Source organism: Cygnus atratus, chromosome 24, assembly GCF_013377495.2.
Source record: "Cygnus atratus isolate AKBS03 ecotype Queensland, Australia chromosome 24, CAtr_DNAZoo_HiC_assembly, whole genome shotgun sequence".
In the NCBI taxonomy this organism is placed as follows: Eukaryota; Metazoa; Chordata; class Aves; order Anseriformes; family Anatidae; genus Cygnus; species Cygnus atratus.
Window position 1 is genome coordinate 2,903,969 of NC_066385.1, and position 27,294 is coordinate 2,931,262.

Consider the following 27,294-nt stretch of genomic DNA (forward strand, 5'->3'; position numbering starts at 1 on the left):
TTGAAAGGGTTAACGGAGTGCATGCTTAATTGCCAGCACACGCGAGCGAGCGTGGAGTGAGCCTTGCCCCATGCCTGTTACCTCCTCCGCTGGTACGGTACCTGGGGTTGGCGTGGCTTCAGGGTGCAGTGCCAAGGATAGAGAGGGGAATACGAGGACAGCATAGAAGAGAAGGGAAGAGAAAACAAAGGAATATATAAAACAACCAGCACACACCAACGGGAGACTGGGGACCACTTGCACACAGTCACCAGAGACTCGAGAGAGAGGAAATAAATGCATTAGCTCCAACCCATCGCCCTCCTGCTTGCACGGGGCAGAGAGCAGGGACGATCCCTTGGAGCTGGAGGTTAACCACACACCGGCTCAGCTGCAGAGATGCCAACGGTGTTGATTAAGCAAAGCACTTAAGCAGGTGCTTACACCTAATCCCAGCAAGGACCGGTTTTGACACCGAATTTTGCCTTCGGTTTTCTGGTGGGACTCTAACATCAGGTCTTAGCCTGCGTTGTGTGGGTGTGAGCCCTTGACACAGGGCAGCAGAGAGCTGGGTTTTATTCAGACTTCTCAGGTGAATGAGTCTGGCAAGCAGAAAATAACCCCTGAATGTTAATGGGTTTCATTTTCTTAATCTTTTTTGTTTTTTTTTCCAATTCCAGATTCCCCTTTCGTGTAGCTTTGCAGCAGGTACCTCCATATCGAACTCATTTAGAGCTGCTAATTGTGCTCGTATGCCTGTCATTAACACAATTCACCTATGCTGTGTTGTACCTCAGGGCTGCATGTTTTGAGGTCAAATGCTGTATTTCTGTAACTTTGCTTGGGGATTTGACATATCAACTTTTCTCTCTGCGTAAGCGCCAGCGCTTCATCCTTCCGCTGCGCCCCAGCGGTGCCTGGGGCCGCTGCAGAGCCCGGCGGGCAGAGCCCCTTACCTTGGTATGTGGACGTTGTCCTCACCTGCTGTTTGATGATACAAACCAGTTAAGCAATATACAATAGCTGGTGGTTATGGCTGTTTGTCAGCAGTGCCCTAACAGGCACCGTTACCAGCATGTAAAAGCAAACCCAGTAAAAACACATGTGAAATAACCAGAACCTCTGTCAGCACTGACGGCTTCAGTCCCATCCCTGTGCTCCGAGCAGTTCATTCAGCAAAGCCCCTTTTTTAAGCACTGATATTCCCCCTCTTGTGTTTGCCAAGGTGCAACCTAGCTGATGTTTTCTTTGTGCAGCCCCATCTCCGATCCCGTCACAGCAATTAGCGCTGCTGGAACCCACCTAAGACATGCCAGGAAGCATTTCATTTCCTCTGGGCCATCAGTAGGAATTACTTTTCCTACTCAGAGCCATTAGTTGGGGAGGGGGAGATGGAGGAAAGGAGACAAAACCCCCATTAAATCATTGCGCTAACTAAATCATAGGTCTTTTAGCAAATGCTAAAGAAAGGAAAGAGCCAGCTTTTGTCTCCTCGAGTTCCCTCAGGGCTCCTGAACTTTCACTTAGTTTGATGAATGCCTCACAACGGGCATTTTATCTCATTAGGGAACTGGGGCTCTGCTTTGGGTCAGGTCAGTTGCTGGCTGCGGGGTGACGGGGCAGCCCGGAAGATGCAGTTGCAGCACCTCCTGCCAGCACCAAAGAAATCATCTGCCCCATGTCCTGCTCTTACCGAGGCTGCAGAGGTGGTGCCTGGCCGTACTGCTCCTGCAGAGCTCTGAAGGGACAAACTTAGGGTGATTTAGCAAGAGTGCACAAGGCCAGTCATCTGCCCATCTCCGCAGCAGGTAGCAGATGTGCACCCATCGTTATCTCGCACTGCTCGCTCTGGGGACCTCCCAATTCCCTGACCTCCACATTTTGGCTGACATGTGCACATCACACCCCCAGCCCAGCCGCGAGGCCAGCAGCTGGGGCTCTGCACATACCTTCGTTCAGCAGGGCTGGCGACTCCTCCACGATGGTTTCTCCGTCTCCCACCTGGGTCCGAGCGCGCAGGAAGAATCGGTAGCGCGAGATGGGGTCCGTCCTCTGCAGGGTGAACCTTGTCTGATTGGGAGAGAAGTTCTCTACCAGGGTCCTGCCCGTTTTGGATCCGTTAACTGGGGAGGAAAGGCAGGTGGTGGCGGCTTCAGCTTGGGTTCGGAGGTACGCTGTGCTACGTCACCTGGCCCCCAGGGCAGGACCTGCAGGGAGCCCGGGGCCACAAGGGCTCCGAGACCTGGATCTGGTGCTGGGTACGCCTTGTCTAGGCATGGGGCTGGGGGACCTGCTGCCGCTGACACTCAGGGTGGTGTGCGTGGCCAAGGAAAGCCCTAGCACGAGTGCCAAGGTCTCAGACAGAAAGCTGTCCTCCCCCCAGCATCACACAGAACGCGCTGTGCTCCGGGCAGCATCGCTTATGGAGCCAGGAGCTTGGGTTTGAGCACAAAACACTCGGACGGTGCTTGTAGGGCTTTCTAAACCTGAGGTCAGACTGATTTCCCTCCTTCTGTGCCTAAGCCTCGAGAAGTGCTGAGTGCCCACAGCTCTTTGGGGTCAGCTGCAGATGCCCAGCACTGCTCCAGGACCCCCTCCAACAGCAGTGGTGTTGTTTGGTGATGGAAGTCTCCTTACAGAGAGCTCTCTGTGTTAGGCACGGAGGTAACTCAGCAGCAAGGAAAACACTGAATGACTTAGCTGTTATCACTAAGAAGATAAGATGTGGCACGTACAGGCTTGATATCTAAGGTTGTATCCTGTGAGGACTCCATTGGGATGCTCTGGGTGATCCCACTCCAGATTGATGCTTTCCAGATTTGGCTGTCGGATTCTTAAATACCTGGGGGAGCTGGGCACTTGGGAGGAGGATGAGACCAGGGAGGAGAGGGAAAGAAGAAAAAAACACAAGATAACATACCTTACAATACTGTACACATCGCAGGCTGACTGATAACACCCAAGACACTCAGAAACACACACACACAAAAAAGATCAGATACCCATTGAACAAGAACCTGTGCCAGGAACCATGCACCAGCCAGGGGGTTCAGCAGCCTGTGCAGGGACCCGAGCAGCTCTGCATGCACCGCGTTTACCTCCCCTCTATTTCTCTGTTGGAATGGTACAAAAACTTCTCTTACTGCAGGGCATCTTTGTGTTATTAATGTCTGGGGACCTGCAACAGGGATCTGGTGTATACAGTGGTCCTTACCCTGAGGAACGTCTGCTTTTATGGCTGCTTATTCAAAGCTAGTAAAGGCAGGAAAGCATTATACCTTCTGAAATTAAAGGATTCTCCTGGTTTACCCCTAATTGCAGCGCCTAACTGGGGAAAGAACTTGGCTTACTGATCTAAGACATCAATAATTATTTTTTAATGCAAGTTTTGCAGGATATCAATCCCCTAAGGATCAGTATAGAGCCAATAAAATAGCTTAGTGGTGTAGGAAAAAGCAAACCAATAGTTTATGACCAGAGTATAACCTGCTGTGATTGTTCAGTGCCACCCCATGGTGCCACACACCTCTAGCACGCAGGAAGGGAGCTAAACCAAGATGCACCCGATCGCCAAACTGCTGGGCTGGAACAGAGGCCTTGCTTTTTAACAAGCTGAATTGTATCTGGTCAAGGGAAATCACCCAAAAATGGTGACGGCATCCAAGAAAACATTACGGAAGAAAGAGAGAGGGCTGAGAGAGATGCTGTTCTGGTGCATCAGGAAGAGGAGGAAGAGAAAGACGACCCCGCAGTATTTGTGTTAGTTGAGACAGGATTTGCTTCCAGCCTCTCCTGTTTCCTCCTGCTGCACTTCTGTACTGTGCTGTGCCAAAAACATTTGTGCTAAAGAAAGATTCATTGGCAGTCACTGAAAGTGCAGCTCTGACAAAAAGTTACCGGCATGTCTATAAATAGCTCCTGTGACAGCAAGAAAATTAAAATCTCAAATTCATCCTTGACACAGGCTCTTCAAACAGAAGAAGGAGGTGTTCCTGCTTTAAAAGCCTGATAGGAGCACTAGGGACAGCCTTCCAGAACAAAACCACGGAGGTCTTGCAAAGATTTCTCCGCCTTTTACTGAGCAAGAGGAACTCCTCCGTTCCCATTTCACAGAGCTGCGGGGACACTTGGAGGTGACGCAGCCAGCCAAGGGCATAGTGCTGTGCCTCTGTGGGGCCTTTGCAAGCCCTTCTCTTGTTCAGCCTGGTCCCTGGTGTGCTAAAAGTACCTGAAGTGGGGGACGATCAATGGGACGGTGCCGGGAGTTGGCTCCAGGGGTAGCCGCAGAGATGTCACCTGCCCCGCAGGGACGAGGGCACGCAGCAGTGCGCTGTGACAGTGATGCTGTCCTGCTGCTACTGCCCACATTCAGCTAAAATCCATCCCTGGAGCCTCTCCACAGAAGCGTCACGGCCCCACACAGCTCCTGGCTGGCCCTGCGGAGCTGGGCTGAGCTGCCCGAAGCCGTCCCAGCCCCTGCGCGAGGTGCCGGGAGCCCTGGTGAGGACATACCTCCTTCTGGGGTGGGGAACTCCTTAACTTCGCTGCGAGGCCCATCTCCTCTGCCGTTGGTTACAACCATCTCAAGCTTGTAGTTGCTGTAAGGAAACAGCCGGGACACTATGCCCCGGTTTCGGTCTCCAGGAAAACTCACATACTGCCGTTTTTTTGGAGACCCACAGGTTCTTCAGCAAACTACTGTCTCTCCAGAAATAGGCCTTCAAGAAACATGCATGGCAAGTGAAGCTTTTCCCGTTTTAAGTTCTTTTTCATTAACAAAGCACAGCAAAACTTTGTCTTTTCAATGAGAAGCCTTTTAGAGCGATTAAAGAAGCTCCTCGCCCCCCAGGCAGGTACCCGAGGAGGAGGCTGAGGCACCAGGGGTAGGAGCTTGGTAAGGGGTGCAAGGTGAACCCAGCAAAGCTCAAACTGCCAAGAGCTGCCCCTGGCATCCAGCTCACAGTGCTGGGCACCGAGTGCTCCCCCTTCCTACCCGGATTAGTGGCTGTGGGTTAGGCGAGGTGCGACACGTCCGGCCACAATGGAAAGTCTGAACTCGGAGAGCCTCCGATGCGGAGCCCCGACTGTAAATCTTATTTCATGCAGAAATAAGATTCGTTCGGAAAATCGACCAGGATAACAGAGCAGAGGCAGAAAAAAATGAAAGCGGCACCCAGAGAGCTTCCTTTACGCTCAGTGAATGATTGGATTTGAAATGTTATAACTGCCTGCGGGACACACGCCTTTGGTGGAGTTATAAACCCTGCTAGAAGAGCTCGGTCCAGACTTTTGCTTGTTTTGAACAGGGTCTATCCTCCGTAATTTACCTTAGCAGTAAATCTCAGCATTAAAAGTAAAAAACCAGGATCAGTAAATCTCAACATTAGAAGTAAAAACCAGGATCCATGCTGCCTTTAGTTGCCAGTTAGTGCGGAGTATTGGCTTTAGACTTTGCAGGGCTTGGCACCCATTAGAAGATGATGTAGGGACTTTGGGGATGACACAAAATCCAGCCCATCTGTACCTCTCCAAGGTCATTTCCCCCCAGAGCCAGCCAGCCTGCGCTTCTGAGCAGCTGTGGGGCCAGGGGATGCCCCTCTGCACGGACAGAGCCACCGCAGAGCCGGTCCCTTGGTGCTCAAAGGCACACCAGGGTCTTGGGGAGCCAAGGAAGATGTCTCCACCCCACCTAGACCCCGCACAGAGCATCCCAAGGCTCTTCGTCTCTGCTGCTGCCCCAGAGGGGGCTCAGCGCCTTGACTGCACCCCAAAAAGGGTCAGGGTGGCCAGAGCAAAGTTTTCTGTCATCCCCACTGCAGATGGCTCCACCAACGGGGCCACCTGGGCCGGTGAGCAGGTTAGCCGTGTTAATAGTCCGCGATGGAGAGATTTGCTTTTGCTCACTCTGTACTCCTTAAGCTGTCCCTGGATGGTGTCCAGGTGCACGCGGGTCCACGTCAGGGCAACGGCAGTGCTGTTTAAAACTCTTATCCTAACATCCGTAGGCGCAGCCTTGGGATCTGGGCGGTCAGGGACAAAGCAGAGCGCGGTCAGCACACGGCGCTCCCCGCGCCCCTCTGCCAACCCGGCGAGCAGCGCCCGTGCACGCCGCCTCTGCCATCTGCTGGCACCCCTTGTCTGCTCCAGGCATTTCATCACTGGGAGAAATCGTGGCCGTTTTCTCCCTCCTTACATTCGGTTTTGGAGGATTTCCTGAAGCAGCAAAGGCAGGCCAACTCTGGGCTTCTTGGCTGCCCTCCTTTAGGCTGAGCAGCCCCATGACCGCACACATGCCCGTAGCACACCACCACTCACCTCCGGCCCCACACTTTTATCTGACATAAGCTTTTTTTTTTTTTTATTTACCTCCTTTTCAGATCACCTGCCTGCATGTAGAAATCTGCCATTATTTGTGAAGCAATTCAGACACGATAGCGCTACTTCTGCTGTTTCTTTTCTACATGTCCCACCCTTTGGGACATGGGCAGGAGCACACCTGTGCACTTCTGTGTGGGAGATGTGAGTTTGGTCTCCCTGGTTTACCTCTACATAAAGCACACGTACAGGCTCTTACAGGTCCTCCCCCAAACCTCAAGCTCATTGCCCAAGGTTTCATCTGAAACCAGAAAAAAAACACCTTGTAGTGCACAAGGAGCAATGCGGGGACAGCCGTGCAGTCAGGTCATGGTGGAGCTTCTCCAATAGCGACCTCTCAGCTGGGCACCACTAACTTTTGGTGCTCAGCCCCAGGCTCCTGCCCTGTCTCCCACCCTTTCTGCCCATCCTTCCTTCCATTTGTCCCATCTCCTCTAGGAGATGCACAGCGTGAGGTCGTGCTGGGTGTTATCTCAGCACCAAGAACACAGAGTTTCTTACAAGTGCTGCACTCTTTTTGCGTCCCCTTGACTTCAAGCCTAGAGTCACGGATGGCTTGCTGGCTTATCTACCTTACTTCTTGGTAATCCCAAAGTCACCTGGCCAGGGACCCCTGCTGATTTGTGGCACTGAGAGGAACTCATTTATATCTCTTTAAAAATAAAGTTGTTGGCAGCAAACCACATGTTCCTGGCAGGATAGGGATCATAGGTCAGAGTGCTGGATGCTACAGGCAGAAGGTGACAACAGCAGTCCAAAAAGAAAGGGAAAGAGAATTAAACAAGCTGGCCACTGTTGTGCACGACCAGGTGGAGAGTTTTAAAGGAAGACAAGCTGAGCCAGTGGTGTGCTGCAAACAGGAGCCCAAGCTGTGGCTTAGCTGTGGCTTCGTCAGAGGCACAGAAAGCCAGTCCAGGATGAACCAACACCATCTCAGCCGGTGGTAGCACCTCTCATCCAAGATGGACTTGGTGCTGTGCAGATGTTGGGGACAAGAAATTTAATGCAGTTCATTGGAAGACAGAGTTGTTCTTAAGGAAATTTTACCACCTTCTAGACTGGAGGTATTATCTGGGTCTTACAGAGGGAGAGGCTGAGTGGTTTGGGTCCTGCAGGTACCTGCAGACAGCCCAGAACAGACCCAAACCTCTTTCTCCCAATGCCTGGAGCTGGATTTTTGTGCCAAATCAAGCAGTGCTGTGAACATAGCTGGGGCGTGGGTGCCCACCCCTGCCCTTGGATGGGATCCTGCTCTTTGGAAACACTTACGGGCTGCAGCTGAGAAAATACTCACAATCTTCCCCCGAGTAGCCGATGACGGTGTCAGGCTCTGGTGCTCTGCCGAAGTCGTTCTCTGCCTGCACTTTGATCTCGTAGGGGACATAGATGGGGGTGTTCCAGACCACGTGCCTTGGGGTCTTCACTGTCTCGTTGTACCAGCTCCCGCGTGGGTCCCTGCGCCTCCATCTCACGATGTACCTGAGGTTGGGCCCGTACGCCTGGGTTGCGTTCAGGGGCTTAACGGAGCAAAACAGAAAGAGAAAGTGAGGGGGGGAAAGAGCAGCTGCATTTCTCTGCTATGGAGCTCCAAAAGGTTCTGCTCAGCAGCTGCTTCTTAGTTCATGCTCCGCCAGCAAGCCTCGAGGAGGGTCTGTATTTTGTTCCCAAAGAGAGTCGTACCTACTCCTTGCCCTGCAGACCCTAGACAGAACCCCAAACCCCATGCCTTATTTCCCAGCCCATGCTCCCACTGCAATTCGTAGCCTCCTTGCACACTTTGGCTTATTCCTGGATGACACCTGCTGGTCGATGGAGAAAAGCAGGAGCTGCTCTGTAAGCCCCATGTATATCAGGCTCCTGAGCATCCTCCCCAACTTCTATCTGTGGTCCCGCATCTTTCCTTTGTCTTCCATTGTTGCAAATTATTTTTTTATCACAACTCTTCTTGCAGGCACTAGCAATAGCCTCTCTCATAGGCGTATCTTCTGCTTTTTATTTCCTTTATGATCATTAGGGTTAGGGTATTCTGTGCAGTACATCGCACGTGCTAGAAATCCTGAGTCCCCTACATTTGAGCATCTGGATTGCAGTCAAAGAAAAACTCACCGTCCAGGTTATCTCCATGTTGTTTTTTTGGGTCCCTGCTCCTTGAACTCCTGTTGGGTTAATTTCAGGACCTGATATTCACATTAGGGAGAAAAAATATCAGTTTATAATGCTGAAAAATGACCGTTTGTGTGGTTAAAACCCAGTTACTGCGCAAGCCCAAATTACTTCTGGAACAGCAGCTAATGGCCTGCTTTTTCAAGAAGTTTTAACTTCCCATTCAGGTTAATGGAACATGAGATTCTCTGCACTGTTGAAAACCAGGCCATTTATTTAGGAACCTTTTTTTTTTCCCCAAAAAAATGTCGCCCTAAATCTTTAAAAAAGACCCATTGTGAAGCATCCCTGGGAGCCGAGCCTGACACTTTTGAAATCTGAGACAAGCAGAGCAATGTCACAGCACAACACTAGGTGCCAGTAGATGTTGCAGAAGCGTGTCTGCAATGGCCAAGAAATGCAGCAAAACTCCTGAGCTTCCCGTGAATTCCTCCCCTGAATTTTCCCAGGTTTTCTACAAAGCACAGGGCACCGGGCACACACTGCAGAGCCGAGTCTCGTCGTGGACCGGAGCACACTTTACTCCAGCATCGATCTGGGCCCCTGCCCAGCTCTAGCAGTGGACAGTGAATTAGCAGTTTTGGAATAAAATCTCTTTTGCTTGGGGCCACTTTACACTTGGGAGTCTAATTTTCCAAGAGACTTCTGAGCTTCCTGTGGCCAGAAAGGAAGAAAGATTTTCTTTAGAAAGATTTCTTTACAAATGGCCTGCCTTCAACAGCTTCTCCCGGAACAACCACTGCAGGAATCTTTCTGTTCAGGCTCTGCTGCTTTGCACAGCACCACTCCGAGGTTCAGGGATGTGGTTTAAAAAATCACAGCCCAGCACATGACTGCATGGTGCAGCTCATTCCCTGTGTGAGCCCTTCGTGTTCTAGGAGCTGGGTTCCCACCCCACAAGGGACAAGTCTGGCATTGTCCAAATCACAATAAACCTTCTCCAGCACACCCTAGGTGGGGATGCTGGTGGCCAGCTGCTGGGATGGGGTGGCTGGTACTCACGCGCCCCGTTGGTCTGGTATCGCTCAGAGGGCACGCTGGGCAGGCTGCTGCCCACGTCGTTCACGGCAATCACCCGAAACTGGTAGTTGACGTACGGGGAGAGGCTCAGGACGGCCGAGTTGACGCTGCCGGGGTACCTGGAGTGGTTGTGCCAGGTGCCGGGCTGGAAGCGGTCCTCCTCGAACTGCACGATGTAGTCTAGAGGGGAGGACGGAGGGCTCAGCCCAGCGGTGGGGTGCCCCGCGCGGCTCACAAGGACGCCTCCCTCCATCCACCCCTCTCCCAAGAGACGGGAGAGCACGGCCGCTGACCTGTGATGGGGCTGTTGTTGTCATCGCCGGGAATCCACGTCAGCCGCACGCTCCTCTCGGCCAGGTCCGTCAGCTCCAGGTCCCGCGGCCGGTCGGGACGCTCTGCGGGCCCAGCAAAGAGATGGGTGAGGCTGGGTGGTCCCAGGAGCCCCCATTCCTATTGCTCCTTTGGGGCAGGGAAGCCCTGGCCATGCCAGCCCAGACCCGCAGGAGGACATGTTTCATGTCCTTCTGCTTTTGGTGAGCTAGTGCATTTTTATTTTTATTTTTTAATACAAACGTGCTCACGTCCTAATTGTACCTCGCCTTGAAACCCGACCCGTAGGCACTGACATCGTCTGATGCTGCAAGCACGAAGGTGGCTTAGCAAGGGGATACATGATCTTACAACAAGCTACATGCCACCGTTCTGAAAATAATTGCAAACAAACAGAGTGGAAAAGACACCAAACCTAACTGAAAATACATACTTGGTTAGAAAACGCCCTGGGCACAATTCTGGTGTCTTTATCCTGTCACAAACCATGTGCTCCTACGGATCCAGCTGATGCAATAACAGCAACACCTTTTCCAGGTAAAAGTCAGGGAATTCAACATGATTTCTTTTCTCTACCCTCAGGGCTCACCATTTCCAGCTATGGGTAAGGTGATTTGTGCACTCAAGAATTGGCACTGTGGGACACGAAGGGATGTGTCCTTCCTACCCGTGCCCATCTGGATGGGATTTCAAGGACAACTTGGGCAGGACTTGGAAACAGCAGCTCACAGCTTGGTCACCTGCTACGCCTAGCTTTTCTGCTGGAGTTATTGACGAGGCAAAACAAAAATCAACTTATGAAATAAAATAAACCAAATGAATTAGTGACGATTACCTTTAGGTAAGTCTCTCAAGCGGTTAGCAGGGACTGCTGCAAGGTAAGACAATGGTTGTTAACAGGGTTAGTTTAGTCATTAAGCTTGGATGGTGAAAGGAGCACCTGATAAATATAAAGTCACACACACAGTCAGATTTCAGGAGGATCCAAACCTCCCTGGGGACCAGAGTAAGCAAATCCTGCCCCCAGAGACCCCCCAGCACTCTGCACACCCTTCTCCATATTTCTAGTACACTGCAAAGGGGAAACATCAGCCCGGTACAGAGTTAATTAGCTATTAGGGGATGAGGAAGGGAAATAAGCCCAGTCAAATTATTAGGCATATGGGATTTATGTCACACTCCTGCCTTTGTAGGGCACGGTGGGTCTATACCAGTATTGCTGGTGGGGTGGGGTGCTGAGATGAATGGAGACCCTGCACAAGAGTGGAGGTGGCCAAGAGCAGGAGCTGATAAATCTGGGTGGTTTTTGGAGAAGAATAAATGAGTATGGGAATAGGTTTCAGTTTGTTGCTCCTTATGCTGCTTCACTCACCTGCTGGGTGTCACACGGTTCTCAGCACCCTCAGACTCGGTTACGTTCGCTCCCAAATGTAGGGCTGCTCTCTCAGAGCTTCCACTACCACCTGGATATTTTTAGCTGCACATAATAGGTTTTTTTTTTTTTTCCTCTCTCAAATGCAAGTTTCCTTCTGCTCAAATCCGGTGGCATTGTTTGAGTGAGTCTGAGGTCAGGTTGCATGTCCTTGCTGAGTCCTGCAGCAACTGAACAACTGCTCTGCCAGCAGCTCCCTGAGCACCACCCCTGCGTTAGAGGACAGCTCTGTGCCCACAGATCCCCCTTTCAGCCTGACCTTGAAGTCAATCTATTGCAGGGCAAGTACAGCACCTAGCTCTGTGTCAGCACACTGCCAGAACACCTTTACCTAAGACAGTGAGGTAGGCTTTAGCTGAATCCCTGTCCAGCTCTGTGCTGGCTACGCAGGTGTAATCGCCTTGATCCTTTTCCGCCACGCCATATATCGTCAGACCGTCGTCTTCTTTCTTCATCCTTAAAGGGTTGAAAGCAATAACACAACGGTTCCTAAGAGCTTTAGGCAGCAGGATTGAAGCCTAACTGTTCTCTGATAAAACACACAAAACAGCCCAAAGAGAACAGGAGCACCTCGCTAGTCTGAAGATTTTATCAGCTAAGGATGCATTGAGTTATTCTTGGAAACCTCATTTCCTAAGGAATCAGTGAATCTGCTCTGGGTATATGTCTGGGAGAATAACACCTTTAGGAAGCCAGGCCTGTGTCCCGTGATCAGATCTCATTCCATGAGAAGCAGATCAGGCTATGGAAAGGAAATTACAACCGTACCTCTCACAGCTGATAAACATTCATTTTGAAGTAACTCGTTATTAACCCGTACGTTTTATCAAGGTGCCCTAAAATATCTGTAAATAAAACCTCAGATCAATGCCTTGATTTACTGGCAAGTCAATTTTAACTGCTAGGCAGCCTCTGTTGGAAGGAGCTAATAACGCTGAAAGCATCAAGAGCAGCAGATGTTGCCTAGGTGGAACTCAGCGTTTCTCCTTATCCCTGGTGACTCCTGAAGCAGTTTGCAGCAGGGAGTAAAAATCCCAGCGATTTTGGAGAGACAACACAGAAATGGTAAACACAAACCTGTTTCCAATGTAGAGGGGTGCATCGTCTTTCAGCCAGGTGACCGTGAGCTTCAGCGTCGGGTCATGCTTGACGCGGCAGTGGAGGCGAGGCATGGAGCCCCTCTTCACCACCTGGTCCTCGGGGCCTCGCACAATCCTGGTGGGGTCTGCAAAAAGTCACAGAGGAAACGTCAGGGGCTGAGCTGCGGGGTCTCAGCTCAGGAGCTCGATCAAAGCTTGACAGCAGTGTCTCTTGGAAAGGACAAACGTGCACGTCAGCTCGCTAAACCATCTCTGCTACAAATGCTTGCAAATAAACTCATTTAACAAACCATTCATTCATGCTGACCCTTTAACAAATACCCACTTTTCTGACTCAGCAAACAGCTTTGCTGAACAGGGAAAACCCAACAGAAACCTGATTCTGAAAATGTTTTATTGCCAGCAGTTATTCTTGATGCACTCTTTGTGTTTCTTTTTGCAATGCTCATGGCATCTCACAGCTTGATATCCACACCAAGCCCTTCTAGAGCTTCAGTGTACCCATAACTTTGTTTTCCCCATAAAGAAGGGATCTCTACCCATTTCTGTATCCCAGCTCCAAATGTCATAGTGCAGACTGTCGCAGCGCACTATCAACCTCCCTTTACATAAACGTTCATTTCTGCAGCAAGTTTCAGAGGATCCAAGAGCACATTTTGCTCCTGAGCTCCCACCTTTGACTTCCAGGCGAACCTGAGCCTCCGCTTTGCCCAGGATGTTGGTGGCGACGCAGGTGTAGATGCCCTGGTCCTCCTTCCGAGCCATGTTCATCTCCAGGCTCCCGTTCTCATGCGCTTTGTAGTTCCCTCCGTCCAGCGTGTTCCCCTGGCCATTCTTAAACCTCACAGCCGTACAAAGAACTCTTGTAAGGGAAGAAAGAGCAGGACACCGCCCCGGCCAGCCCTCCCAGCCGGCAGGGGAAGCGCTGCCGTGCTTACCAGCGTAGGGTGGGGATGGGGGAGCCGAAGAAGGGGCAGTCCAGCCGGGTCCTGTTGTACTGGATGACTTTGATCAGCTGGTTTCGAGGGGCCAGTATCCGTGGTGGCACGTCTGTAAGCACCAGAGACCCAGCTACTGAACGAGAGCACAAACCAGGCCCTGCGCTTCCCAATCCTGTCACCCATCTCCTTTTTTTTGTTCACTGCTCCTTATTGAGGCTTTCAAGACTCAACAGAACTGCTCCATTCGCTCCTATTTCTCTTTCCCTTTCCAGCTTCACCCACAGAACAGCTTACACCTCAGCTCCAGCAGCGCTTGCTCACCCTTTGCCTGGCTTTGCAGGTATATGACAATGGACTTTCAATCCCAAACCTAGCTGCAGAGGTCGTGTGTAAGTGTACATTAATCTCAGAGCAGCTAACAAGAAAGGAAAGCAAACAGGGAAAACATCCAAGGAAAACTTGAGTACGGGGTGTTATCTTCCTTACTAACAGAAGCAGGAGCCACCGTTCTGCAGGGGAGCATTTCATGCCCTGACACCCTGTGGGGTCCTGACGGCCACTTCTGGGGTTTTCATTCCCCAGCCAGGCGCGGAGCAGCTGCACGGGGCTGCCCTGTCCCCGCGGGCACCTACCCAGGACGCTGACGAAGGCGTTGGCCAGGAGGTAGCCGTGCTCGTTGGAAGCGTTGCACTGGTACACGGCGCTGCTGCCGATCTGGGTGTCTCGAAATACGATGGTGTCTCCAGCCACCTCACGGCTTGGGTTGGGCGGAGAAGCTTCAAAACGGGAGAGACGGAGAGGACACATTAAATCAAAGCTTAAATTAAAATTCACAAGACCCTGTATTTTATGATGTGTCTTTCCCTCTCAGCCCAGATAAAGGGAGATGGTGGCACATGGTGTTCCCAGCCTCCAGACGGGGTTCAGCTGGCCCTGCCCCAGCCAAGCAGGTGGTTTGTGTGCTGCAATGCCTGGACCCCGCACAGCACCCGGCGGGTGCCTGGCACCCTGACGGCAGCTCTGGCTTGTGCTCTGCTCCATTTCTGCAGAGGAGGTGCAGACCCCCCCCCCCCGGCTCACCTTCTATGGGCTCCCCGTTCACCAGCCACTGTATCGTGGGCTTGGGGTTCCCGTTGGCTCGGCAAACCAGCCTGCCGTCCTCGCCAGGGGCCAAAATGAGGTTCTGGGGCTCGTCCAGCCAGTATGGAGCAGCTTTAAAACACAAAAACATACTGGTTACACACGTAGTAAATTGGACCAGATGTCCACCAGAGGTTCCAACCCAAACCATTCCGTCTTCTGCAAACAAATGCAACTGGGGAGCGGAGCCCACAGCTCCCACTGCCCGTAGGGCGGGTTAGAGATGCTGATCGGGCTGGATGCAGCACAGCCCACATGGGAAGCCCCCAGACCACACTTTCCCCCCTCAATTTCTGGCCGTGAAAGTGAAGAAGATGGCAAGGTAAAGGCAACGTACCCTTCACTCTCACCGAGATCGTGTGGCGGATGCTGCCCATCTTGTTCGAGGCCAAGCAGAAATATTCCCCAGAGTCTTCCTCCGAGACGTTGGAGATTCGAAGAGCCTTGTTGAAGTTCTCCAGCTTGGTCTTGCCTGCGGGGAGCTCACCTCCTTTCTTGTACCACATGATGTCTGGTGCTGGTCTAAGGAGAGGGAAGGAGATAAATGCACTTGCAAGATGAGAAAAACCTTCCTAAGAAAGCAAGAGATGATCCTGCACGTGGAACCTCTCGAACCCAGGGAGGAGGACTGCTGGGCCACCCTCCTTCCTACCACAGCCCCTAAAACTGGACCTGAGCTGGTGAGGAGAGGGGTTTGTATCCCCCCTCATGCCTGGGGATGCTGGAAGGTGTGCAGCATGGTGCAGCACACCACGGGAGTGCTGCCAAAGTCCCACCCCGTGCCCAGGACACTCCTGCAGGCCCATGGACCCCCAGTGTCCTCACCTGCAGTTTATACAGCAAGGTAAGGAGCACCTAAGTGATCTGCAAATAGCTGTCTGGACAAATCGGTGGGAAACTATCCTTGCACAGCAAGTATCCAGAGGTACTTCCTTTTCCAAACAGTACTGCAAAACTCAGCTCTCTCCTTGCATGCTCTTATCCCTTCTGTAGGTTATGGGAGCGTCGCTAACAGCAGTTAACAGAAACGGACGGGAATGCTCCCTTCTCGTAGCCAAAGGTGTTTCCACCAGCGATTCAGCATTTGAGCTGTAAGAGCACTGGGGCTGCTGGCGCCCGCCCGCTCCCGTGCCCGGTACGTACACTCCTGAAGCGATGCACTCCAGCAGGAGGTCCACCCCCCTGAGCACCATCTGGCTGCTCGAGGTCCCGTACGGGTACATGAAGCTGGGCGTCGTTTCCGTAACCCCTCGGGCTGAAATCAGCAGGAAAGAAAAACAAAAAAACAAAACCACGGTGCTTTTAAATTCTCCTTCTCTGCAGCAATAAGACAGGGCCAGCGATACACGGCGCTTTTTGGGGAAGTTCGCAAGTTCCCGGCCAAGCCTGGCACACAGACCTCACCCCAAAACATACCTGGAAAACTAGAGAAGAGCTTAAAGTCATTTCTAAAGGAAAAAGACTGGGTGTAGAGAGGATGCTGAGCAGACAGAGAGGTGGAAGAGGAAAGAGAGGGTGGGCAGAGGGAGCGGGGATGGTGCACCAGGAGAGCCCGGTCCCCGCGGGGCAGCACCCATCCTGCCCGCCCCTGCCTCCAGCACAGAGACGTGGGCTGGGGTTGGATGAGAGGTGGAAATGCCAGTGGACAGAACACTCAGTGGAGGACAGCAATGAGAAATGGGCACAAGAAGGGTGTATCGGACAGCTGAGCCGCTTTACCACGGAGATGTCCCCGACACGGCGGATCCCAGCAGTGCCGGGGGCTCTGGCAGCACCCCCAGGTTCCCACTGGTACTGGGAGCTGCTGGGTGGAAGGACCGAGCCGTCTGGAAATGGAGCTGGAGGATGGCAGAAGACCAGAAGGACAAATTTGAGGACTGGACAGGAAAGTTTAACAGGAGACAACCAGGGGAAGAGACAAGACAACTCCCTACAGATACACACCGTGGGGGTCTCTTTGTGAGAGAGAGAAAAATATATTAATGGAATAAATCCCATTAATAATTGGAATTATTAAACTAGATCTTGATCAGTGAGGGCAACACAGGATGAGATGGGTTTGAAAGCAGCAGTAGCGGAGACAGAAGTTATGAGATTAGGAAATGGGGCAGGACAGGCAGGTTTGGCACGGGACCACTGCAAATAGTGAAGCAATTCAGGGGGAAAGCCCACCCTGGGGTAGGAGCAAGCTCTTGGGGCACAGACCTAGCCCTTTTCTGCTGGCCCCAAAAGCTTTGTTAGCCAAATGAGCCGGTGGCAGCCTGGCTGTTCCCTCACCCGCACCGGGAAGCCCCCAGCTATTTGGGAAGTCTGCCTGGGCTCTGGTACAGGGAAAGGGCTGGGAAGAAAAAGGAGAGAGAGGGCAGAGACGATTTATGGAGTTCAATTGGGAACAGTTTGTGGCCAGGCCCCTCAAAGGAAATGGAAGAAACAAACCAAGCAGGAATCAAACCATGCCTTTGAAATGGCTCCACACCCACCGGGGCATGGCCACACTCACGCATCACGTCGCTCCCACACACTGACAGTTAGTGGCCGGGATGGGCTCATCAGAGGGTTAATTAATTATTTGGTTACTGGATTACCAGGACAGGCACATCTCGAAGGGACAGGTCACCGGGCAGGCGTGCTGCTCTGTGCTCGCCTGCTTCTGGAGGTGTTCATTTCCCCGGCTAAGAGCCGCTCACCCCCGCCAGAGCCCTGCGGATCGGTGGCAGAGGCAGGGGCGAGATTTCTAATCAGCATTTATCAACAGCTCTGACCAGACCTGTGAACTTCTCTCTTCTATGTGATCAGGAGAGGGGATGTACCATTTTATAAGTCAATATTGGCTTTTATTCGCCAGCAATCTGCAGCCTGTTTGGACAGGCTGGGTGCCTCACTGCGATGAACCCGTTTGCTCGGGAGCCCAGGGCATAACTGGAAGAGATAAGCAGCAGTGCAAGCCAAATTTTACGAGCCATATATTAATGATGAACATTAAAAATAAGGGAGATAAATTAGTATGCTATCCACTTGTTTAATAAACCTAACAGCAACACTGCGTAGCTGAGAAGCTTTTGCCTTAGCAGAGGACTACAGATAAAGGTTTTGCTATTTCTAATAGGACATGGCCAGAAATTATCTCGGGCAGAGGTACCAGCTCTGAGCTCACGGCAGCTACAGCTGGAAGCTGTCAGACAAATAGCAACGTCTCACTCCTCTGCTTGGATGGAACAGAAGAATAAATCCCACGGCTGTTTATTTGTGCTCAAAAATAGGCTCTGCTTCCGATAGATTGCTGCTGTTGCCCCCACCTCTATGAAACTGGACCCGTTCAGCTGCAAACAAAACATCTCAAAACCAGCCACATCTCGCCCCGAGGAACCAAGTGCCCCTCCCCAAAGTCCCGACCTGACAGCACTTAAAAATTGCACATCAACTTGCAGATCGTTCCCACTTAGGCGATAACAGGAACATGCGCACCCGGACACATCCCATCTGCTCGCCTCCTGCACAGCCAGCCAGCTTGCAAACATCCCACGGGTTTGCCAAAAAGAAGAACAAAAGACTTTCACTTCCATTATTTAAAAAGGTGATGAACTCCTGCTAATAAAATTCTCAATTAATCCTTGGAGATCCTTTTTTCTTTCAGAGCTGCAGACAGTTTGCCGGGTTAATTTCTCTTTGCAGGGGGGAAACGACTGCTCCCACTCTGAGCTGTGGGGTGAGGGGGCTCAGCTACATCCCCACCATCAGCCTGGTCCCGTGGGTGCTGTCCAGGACATCACCCACCCCCTGCACTCACCCACCCATGTCCCTGAGGGGCATGACAACTCCGGGGCAGGCTCCAGGGGAGGAGACGGTGCCTCCCAGCTTGCCTGCATCCTGCTCTGCAAAGCCTTCAGCTACCCCAAAACCTCCCAGATTCCTAAATACCGGGGGGACAGAGGTTTCTGTCCCCCGCTGCCCTTCCCCCTAAGGTTCCTTGCCATGCTGCGGTGGGTTTCAGCACCCAGAGAGATTGTTGCGGGCAGAAACATGGAGATATCAACAAGAAAAAGGGCCGAGGATCACAATTTTTTCACCAGTTCATGAATTATTAAGAAGTTTCTGGTTTGCAGCTCACTTTTGCACAGGTCATTGAGAGGGCTTGGGTTGGGGATTTGAATCCACCAGACCCATAAAACATTCCAGGGGACGTTAAGTGCAAACAGCCCATCCAGCGCCAGGAGCAGGCAGTTTATTCCAGGCAGCTACAAAGAGAAATCAGTGGAAATCTATGAGCCTGTGCAGATAAGGTCTGTATTTCATACCTGGCCACCTGACTGGTACCTTCCCTTTTCCCTGAGCACACACGTGCAGCGGGAGACTGAGGGACCCCGACCAGCACAGGACTCTCCCCCGAGCCCACGAGGGCTGCGGACACGGAGTCGTGCGTTCCCTTCGAAGCACAAACACCGCCCGCGCTGCTCTCGTCGCTCGGGGAGGCGCAAGCTGTATTTACGGCTCTCGCCACCGTGCGCCTACCGGGGAGACGTCTCCTCCCACGGGCCTCTATTAAACATGATTCAATTTGTGCACTTCCCATTGAAGCTGGTTTTGCCTGCAAGCCCCTCTCACAGCCGTTTCTGCGAACTCTTTCAGCCCACGCCCAGCCCGTTCGCTGCCCCCACCTCGTCCAGGTGCTGCTGCAAGCTGCCCCTGGGTCCCCAGCACGCTCAGACCCCTCAGATAAGCCTCCCACTCAGACCCAAGCCCCATTTCCAGCCAGAAACGTTTTCCCTTTGTTGCCTCTCAGTCATCTCTGCCTCTCAGAGGAGTATTTGCGGGGGGAGAGAAATCCCCCGTGGCTGCGTCACTTGGCAACACGCGCAGGAGAACCTCGGATCTGGCTCAGGGTCAGATCCCCCTCGCCCCAACCTTTGGTAGGCAGCAAGATCCTGGCCCCTGTTCCCAAACCAAGCACATGTTTCTAGCAAAGACAAAAGCCAGGAGGCAAATCGCTGCTCAGCACCACTTGAACTCATAGTTACGCTCCCACGGCACCAAAGCCCCCCCAGCCCGGCTCTCCGGCCTGGCACAGAGCAGGAGCATGAAGAAACCTGGGGCTCCGGGGGGGAAAACAGAGAGAAGGGGACGAGACGGGGGCCTAGCGGGATCCCCAGCAGTGCCTGGTGATGGCTGCGCTCCCAGCATCGTGCTCAGCCCCATCTCCCCATTCTGCTTCCCCAGGCAGTGAAACCAGCCCGGGCTGCTTGCCCACCTCGGCTGGGTTGTCCCATCACTTCTCATCTATTTTCAGGGACAGGATCATGCCCCAGGGAGCCACACAAAAGCAGTCTCCAAAGGGAACCTCCCTGCTCAACACGTGTAACCACACCGCAAAGACACAAAGCACTGAGAAAACCAGCTACTGCTTTTTTTAACTCCCAGCCAGTGCCCGTGTTTGGCTACAAGTGCAATAGATGCTTGTTCTGAACACAGCAAAAAGAGGGATCGTGGGTCTTATCTTTAATTCAGGAGCCTTTCCTGAGGTCGAGCCGCTGGACTCGCTCACCCCCAGACATTTCCACTTGTGCCAGATCCTATTAACCCAAATACCTCCCGAGCTGAGCTCTGCGTATCCAGTTAATTAGCTTAAACCTCGATCATTTCAAGATGTCAAAACTTGGAGGGGATTTGGTCACCGTTGGGTTGTTCGGCTCGCTTCCTCGCGTTGGTTTTTGCAAAGTTTGGGTGACAGACGACAGAAGGGACCACACGCATCCAGCGGGGGCGCGCACACGGGAGGCACGGGGATGCTGCTCGCAGCCAGCCCAACGCTCGGTTAGCACGGGGTGAGTCGGGTTAGGCACAGGGGGGTTAACACGTGAGGGGCTCCAGAAGCCGGTGTAGACTCACCACTGTACATGTCAGTGTGATTTCGTAAGGACGTTTCGTTATGGGGTTTCTCTGCAATAAACAAAAGAGCGTGAGCATACCGAGTGGCACGGAGCGTGCGGCGGTGCACAGGGGCACGGGGCAAGGTGACACGGGGACCAGAGCCATGGCCCTGGGGACGGGGCAGGCAGCAGCAGAAGCAATAGAGAGGCACTCGGAGCACGGCTGCCTTAGGAGACAAACAGCAACATAACACAGTGACACGGGAGAGGAAAAGAAGATTGTTTTCCTCCTAAGAAACGGAGAGACAGTTAAATACATGAAAAATACCACCTAATCGTATCACAAACATTTCCTCAAAGTGTTTTTCTCTTGGTATAACAACATCTGTATCTTCGAAAAAAAAACAGTTCAATTTTGAGAAGAAAATGATTTTTCTCTCAGGGAGGTAAGCGTATTCCTGCTACTTTATTCCAGCATAGAGCAGACTGGACACAGCTAGGCAGCGGCGTAATGGTGCAGAAAGGCACGGAGAAGATGAACAAATAAAAAAAATAATAACAATTAGGCTTTAAAAACATAATCTACTACAAAATCCCTTTTAATTACCGGACAATTAAAGTAGATTGCGTTCCATGCGAAACCATCAGCCCTCAATAGCACGCTGCTCTCATTTACTGCCAGCCACTGCCAGCCCACCCGACCTGCAGGCTCCTGCATGGGAGAGTGAAGGAGCCCAGCAGCCACCCGAGCTCTGAGCCACCAGAAAAATGCTCCACAGGAAAATAGGCACAGACGTGCCACTCGCCCCAGTCCTTGTGTTTATCTCTCCTTGCATCAAGAAGATAGATAGCAAGCACATGCAATCGCTTTCCAGCAGCCTGTGACTTTTCTAAGACAGCTGATGCTCATGGCTTAAAGCAGAGACCACCGAACAGCTTGAGACAAACTCATTGCCTCTGAACGCTGTGCATATAAAGATTTTTTATATCATAATAGACAAAAAATAGGAGCCTCGGTTCTTTAGCTTACAAGGGTTTCTTGGGGGGGTCTGACGTAGCATCTGCATCTGATAATGCAACAGAAATTTCCAAAGGAAAGCTTACAGAGAGGGCCCAGTGCCACCCAGCCTGGGAGCAGATGCTGTGGAGGCATCAGGGTGTAGCTGCTTGTAGCTGCCTGCACAGAAATCCCCCAGCATTTCTCCCTTATATTTCTCTAGAGCTAAACCAATACGCCAGGCTAAAAGCCTTGGAGGCCCCAGTGAGCACGGATCTTTGTTTGCCAGAATTTCTGCAGCTCCTGCTAACTCAGGGCTCAGTCCTTCAGCAGGAGGTAAATGTTGGCATTATTTGGCCAGCTCTGCAAACAGACAAATAATATTCAGAGTGAATTACATGCGCACACTCCTCGCCACCAGCAAAGTGCCTGCTTACAGCGTTTATATTGCTGATTCTCCACTTGTGCTTTGCACAGAGGGCAGGGTGTTACGACAGAAGTGCCAAACGCTCCCGGCCCTGTCTGCATCTCAAGTCGCGCTTCGCTCCCTGCTCTCGGGAGGCTTTAACAGCGTTACCTCCGGCCTCAGCTGCTGTGAGATCTGGTTGAGCTCTTAGAGCTGGGGCTTAGGACCGATCCCCACACCAGAGCCAGCTCTCACACCGCTCGCAGCCGAGGTTGTGCCGGTGCCGTGCACGTGATGGAAGCACCATCGCAAGAGCTTCGTGCCCTGCAGCGCTCAGCTGGTGGCCCCCTGCCCATGTTCCCACAAGGTGGCTGGTGGAAAATGCCCTGGCATCAGGAACCGGCCTCCTCCCGAGCAGCCTCCCTGCTGGAGGGGAGGCTACCAGGGCCCCCTGCCCATGGAGGGGTCGGGGGAGCCTTGTGCCTGCTCCACCTGCCCCCCAGGGATACTCCTCACCGAGCATCGCTGGCCATCCTGAGCACATCCTGAGCGTTTCTGGCCATCCTGAGCACATCCTGTCTGTACCCACTCAGGCCCAAAGGCTCCAGCCCTCCTGTTGCCACGTCCTAGAGCTGAGCGTCAGCTCCTGGACAGCCGCTAAGTCCCGAGCCTTGTGTGAGGCTCGTTGGTCAGGCAATGGACACACACTCAGTCCCCCCGTGCAGCACCAGCACAGCTGGGGGTTCCCCATAAATCTAAACCTGGTGCAAACAAAGGCTATGGTTTGTGTTTCAAACTAGGGAAAGATCACTTGGCATTGTACTTCTCCCTAAGGATGGGGGAATGCCCCATCTGCACTGCAGTGCTTTCCAGTTCATCACAGTTGCATGGACCTGCACCGAGCATCTCCCTGGGGCACTGGGAGGAAACCAGCTCCCCCTCACCACAGGGCAGCAGCCCGGGTCCTGCCAGTCCTCATCCCAACTTCTACCATCCTGAACAAAGGGAAGGATGCCACTCTTCTGCCTGGTAGGTCTCAGGGATGTCAAGGACTGAAGCAGGGTGCCTGAAAGGAGAACCCTTCCCAGGGTAGGCTGGGGAAGACCCACCCGCAGCGATCACCGTGACACTTACTGGTTTTCACCTTGAGGGTGTAGGGGTTTTTCTGCTGGATGGTGTGGGTGAAGTGGAAGCGGGCGTTGCAGCTGTAGTCGGTCTGGGCGTCCTGCAGCATGACGTTGGAGAAGTAGAGGTCGCCGTTCTGGCCCTGGGAGACGCGCTTGTCCTGGTGGATGGGCTCCATGGCTGCACGGGGGGAGTTCGGACAAGTCAGAGCCTCCTGCAGGTGGGTGACCCCGTGAAGGCAAAAAGCAAACCCCCGACCCAAGCCACGTGTGGGTGCCACCAAGGTCTGAGCTAGCAATAATGACTCTAAATATAATTAGGGTAAATGAACCCTGCAGGTGGGTGATAGAGGGGAGCAGAGGGTCGGGCTGGGCAGGGGCTTCCCCGACTCACAGCTGCTCATCCAGAAGATGACGGGAGAGGGCAGGCCGGGCGGCGGGTTGCACTGCAGGCTCAGCGGAGCACCTTCATCGACCTCGATCACATCCACCTTCTCCTTGGGCCACAGGGGAGACTCTGCCATGAGAAGCACAGACACCACGTGAGGAGGGCAGGGCGGCTGCCTTGCAGATCCCTTCCCTCCTCCATCCCGCTGGGCCTGGCCCGGTTTCAATTGAACAGCCTCGATGCAAACTTCATTTCTGTGCCTGCAAGCTTCCCTTAAACCTATACCAAGCATTTGCTGTCGGCTACAGCCCTAATCCCTTGGGTTTTATCTCTGCCCTGTGGCTGGATGCATCCCGATGCAGGTAACGGATGCAGCAGGCTGAGATGTTTGAGCACCAGGTGTTGCCCACGTATCCCCTACAAAGCAGCCCTTGCTTTCCTCTGACCAGCCCCATGCCCCCCTACTCACTGGACACCTGGAGGTGGATTTTGCTGGAGAGCGCGGTGCCGTAGTCGTTGCGGGCGAAGCACTGGTACTCGCCCTCGTAGTCCTCCGGCCGCCCCCCGCTGTGGAAGTCGATGACCAACGTCCCCGACCGCCGCCGCATGGACACTTTGGGGTCCTTGGCCACGTTGAAGAACTTCCCATTCCGCGTCCAGGAAAAGCTGGGAGGAGAGGGGAGAGGTTGGTACATGGCTGCTGAGAGCTTTACCTGTGCCAACCGGTGCCAGTGGCACAGCTCTGCTGGCTTTGGGGATAACGTGGCCAACGTGGACCTGCCGGGAGCCTCAGCTGCTCCAGGGCCAGTGCTAACAAACTTCAGGGCCCCAGCACAGAGGCACTTACGTGGGAACGGGGTTCCCTTTGGCTTCACATTCAATGAAGATGTTGTCCCGCGGGTCCACGATGTAGTCCTTCACGGACTGCTTGGTGATCGTGGGGGGCTGAGGCACTGCAAAGCAAATGACAGCGGTGAGGAAGGTCGTGCAGAAAGGAAGAAGCCTCTTCCTGCTGTCCTGCAGCAGATCTGGGCATCGTCCCCAGGCCAGATATGAAATTTGTGGTTCAGAGCCCTCCAACACCTGAAGAAGCCACCAGGAGCATGTGTGGGGTGCGTGCTACTTGCCACCTCTGCCCTCCTCACTGTCACCAGCCCCGCACAGGAGCAGGCAATGCCCCAGGCACACCTCGCACCAAGCCACAGCCGTCACCAGCCCCGACCCCTCGTGCCATTCCAGACATGCAGAGGAGACTAAAATGCACAGACAGAAGGCAAGGGCAGCACTTACATTCACTCTGAATATTTGCTGTTATTTCCAAAGTGCAAGCGTAGTGAAAAAGAAGAAAAAAGTTTAATTGCAGAACAAACCTGTACAGATATATTATGCACACACATAAACATAATACTGTTATCAGAGGCTCTGCAAATATTATGCACAATTCACTTTACAGTTCCAGCATGTTCTTATCTACCTATTTACTATTATATAGGAGAAGCTGCTGCCGAGCATCCTGTTAGCTGCTAACTGCCTGGGTAGCCTCTGTTTTTTTCGCAGGGTTGAGCAGAGGGCACAAGGCACTGGGTGGGCTCACCTGGGGAATTGGTGTCCCCATGGTCCAGTGGATCAGCTGCAGGAGTTGGATATGTCACCCCCTACCCTATGGCCAGGCTGACCCCGATTTCCCCATTTCACCCCCCCAAATCAGAAGCTGATAAACCCTGAGCTGGCTTTTTGGGTGATGGTCGAACTTGGAGAAGGTGCCTGTAAAATCCAGCAAAATAGGCACGTATATATATCTGGGACAGCAGCAGGCAAGGTTTTATCCTAAGAATAAACCTTGTTAGGGGTGGGGCAGGGGAAAAGCACCTAAGGAAGCTTAAAAAGACAGCCATCTCCATGGAGCTCCGCAGAGTCTCTGCAGTTTTTGGGCTGTGTATTTACCAATATCTGCCATGCAAGGGATGGCAGGAGGAGGCTCATTAAGTGCTGGAGGTGAGGGTGCTGGGCAGCAGGGAGGAAGCCAGGGAAACGGTGAGCTGGAGAGCAAGGCTGCCTTGAGCAGTTCTCCACCAGCTGTCAGCATTTTTCTTACTTTTCTAAGGTCACGTTACAAGCAAATATCAAAATTACCCAATTTCTGATAGGAAGCACAAGAAACATCAGAGTAGTGCCGTTTGCAAATGCCTTCAGTTTTGGCCAATGGCACTGGCCCCTCCTTCCACGCCGGCTGCCTTCACTTCTCAAACGTTACAGATGTGAACAAAGCCAGGCCTGGAAGGAACCGCAGGGCTGTGTGCACCACATAAATTCCCATTGCTGGGAACAAGAGTGCCGTGTTTCTGTCCCAGTGACCCCAGGACCAGATTTGTTCTTCCACAACCATCTGGAACGGAGCAGAGCAGGAACTCGGACTCAAGTCGTGCACAGACAAGTGATTGCACTGCGACTCCCACCTTCCGCTTTTAAGTTCCACAGGTACCAATTCCCCTCGGCAAAGCTGAGCTTTCCTATTCCTTCTCTTCACTTATGTCCAAATTTCAGCCAAAAGCCACTGCCTCAAGATTTTCCTTCGCCTTTTGCTGCCCAGCGGAGGTACCCCGGGTACAGCCGGCACCCTCAGGGCTCTGCAAGCAGCAACCCACACGGGAGAAATTTCTGCCATCAAGAACAACCCCGGCACTTCAGCAGAAAGCTGTGCTTTTTCTACTAATGCACTGCTCGCTGGAGGATTTCTGTACATTGCGCTGTCAGAATAGATTCCCCGCAGCTACAGCCTGATTATTATTAACTGCCTCTACAGGAGGAAGCTGGGACACAAAGAAATTATGAAACTGGTTTCCAGAAGAGTAGCTGGACCGGAGCCTCTGAGCCATGACTTAGCAGCACACTCTCAGTACAAACGCTCGTCCCAGGCACATCCAAACAAGTCATCCATTTCCCATGTGCTGGCCTGAAGATGCTCATTCAGCAGAAACAGCATCCCTTGACCCCCTTCCTCCTCGCTCCATATCCCCCAACTCTCGTGCTTCTGAATAAAACATAACTCCTCTTGCATAATTAACCAGAAAGTCCCAACAGAGGAAGAGAAAAATCCTGGGATGCTCCATTTAAACCAAGGGGCTAAAGGCTTGCCAGGGCCTGGTTTGCTCCCCAGCGTGGCCCTGCTGCTCTGTCCCATTTCAGTGGGTGGCTGCGGGTCCTTTGCTCAGCTGTTGAGACAGACTGACTGCAGCTGACAGTGACCAAGGTGACTTTCTGCAGGGCACGTGGTTTGAAAGGAAAAACACCCCAAAACGAACAACAGAAAAAAAACCCTTAGGCTGGAGCAGAAAAGCTGCCTGCTCCGTGCACTTCTCGGCTCTGCCTCGTCTCCCATTCAAGCAGAAGTTATTAAAGGGGTAAAATGTAACTTACAATCCAGAGGGACTTCGATGGCGCTGACGAGGTGGTGGAGGTACAGGGCAAAGGCTATCCCTGCGCAGGTGAGGTGGGGTCTGTGCAAGACCATCTTGGACGTCGGGACAAGGCCACGACCTCAGCTGCGTCCCCCGAGGCGAGCTGGCCGCTGGCACGTGCAGCAGGGCTGCTCAGGTCCTCAGCTGCAAAACACACAGAGCAGAGGTCACCGCGCTTTTACGGCCCCATTTCCTGCCTCCCTCCCTTTGGCAGCTGCGGGGAGAGAGTGCTTGTGATCCAAACGCATTTGTGCAGAGGGATGGGGCTGCTAATGGTGCCAGAAATAGTTCCCAGGCTCTGGTGACTCAGGTACCAGCCCGCGGTCGCTGTCCTCCCAAGCCCTGCTTTGTTCCGTGGACGAAGTCAGACTTATGGGGCTCACCCTTTTTAGCCTTTTAGCTCTCCCCAGGGACTGAAGGGAAGTTACCCAGAGCAAGGGAAAAAAACACCGACCAGTTCCCACAGGAGAAAAGAAAAAGGATGATTTGCTGATTAAAAAATTAATTGTATTGTATTTTGTAACTGTATTTTATGCGCAAGAAACACCTAGCAAAGAGCAAAACCCAGCTTTTATTC

At 52.6% G+C, this 27,294-nt stretch overlaps 1 protein-coding gene across 1 annotated transcript in view; it reads right to left on the bottom strand.

The window, feature by feature from the left end:
• NFASC (neurofascin) overlaps positions 1-26,770 on the bottom strand; it is a 48,349-nt gene extending 21,579 nt beyond the window's left edge. Inside the window, 26 exon segments of the mRNA XM_035561446.1 lie at positions 102-116; positions 1,929-2,102; positions 2,715-2,837; positions 4,492-4,648; positions 4,650-4,697; positions 5,884-5,999; positions 7,649-7,871; positions 8,461-8,531; positions 9,520-9,717; positions 9,831-9,932; positions 10,703-10,738; positions 11,631-11,755; positions 12,377-12,524; positions 13,074-13,240; positions 13,338-13,449; positions 13,973-14,116; positions 14,421-14,552; positions 14,818-15,002; positions 15,624-15,735; positions 20,364-20,414; positions 22,882-23,052; positions 23,266-23,388; positions 23,729-23,925; positions 24,107-24,212; positions 24,550-24,567; positions 26,677-26,770. Coding sequence (XP_035417339.1) covers positions 102-116; positions 1,929-2,102; positions 2,715-2,837; positions 4,492-4,648; positions 4,650-4,697; positions 5,884-5,999; positions 7,649-7,871; positions 8,461-8,531; positions 9,520-9,717; positions 9,831-9,932; positions 10,703-10,738; positions 11,631-11,755; positions 12,377-12,524; positions 13,074-13,240; positions 13,338-13,449; positions 13,973-14,116; positions 14,421-14,552; positions 14,818-15,002; positions 15,624-15,735; positions 20,364-20,414; positions 22,882-23,052; positions 23,266-23,388; positions 23,729-23,925; positions 24,107-24,212; positions 24,550-24,567; positions 26,677-26,770 — 3,148 coding nt within the window.
• Between the last annotated feature and the right edge of the window lie 524 nt (positions 26,771-27,294).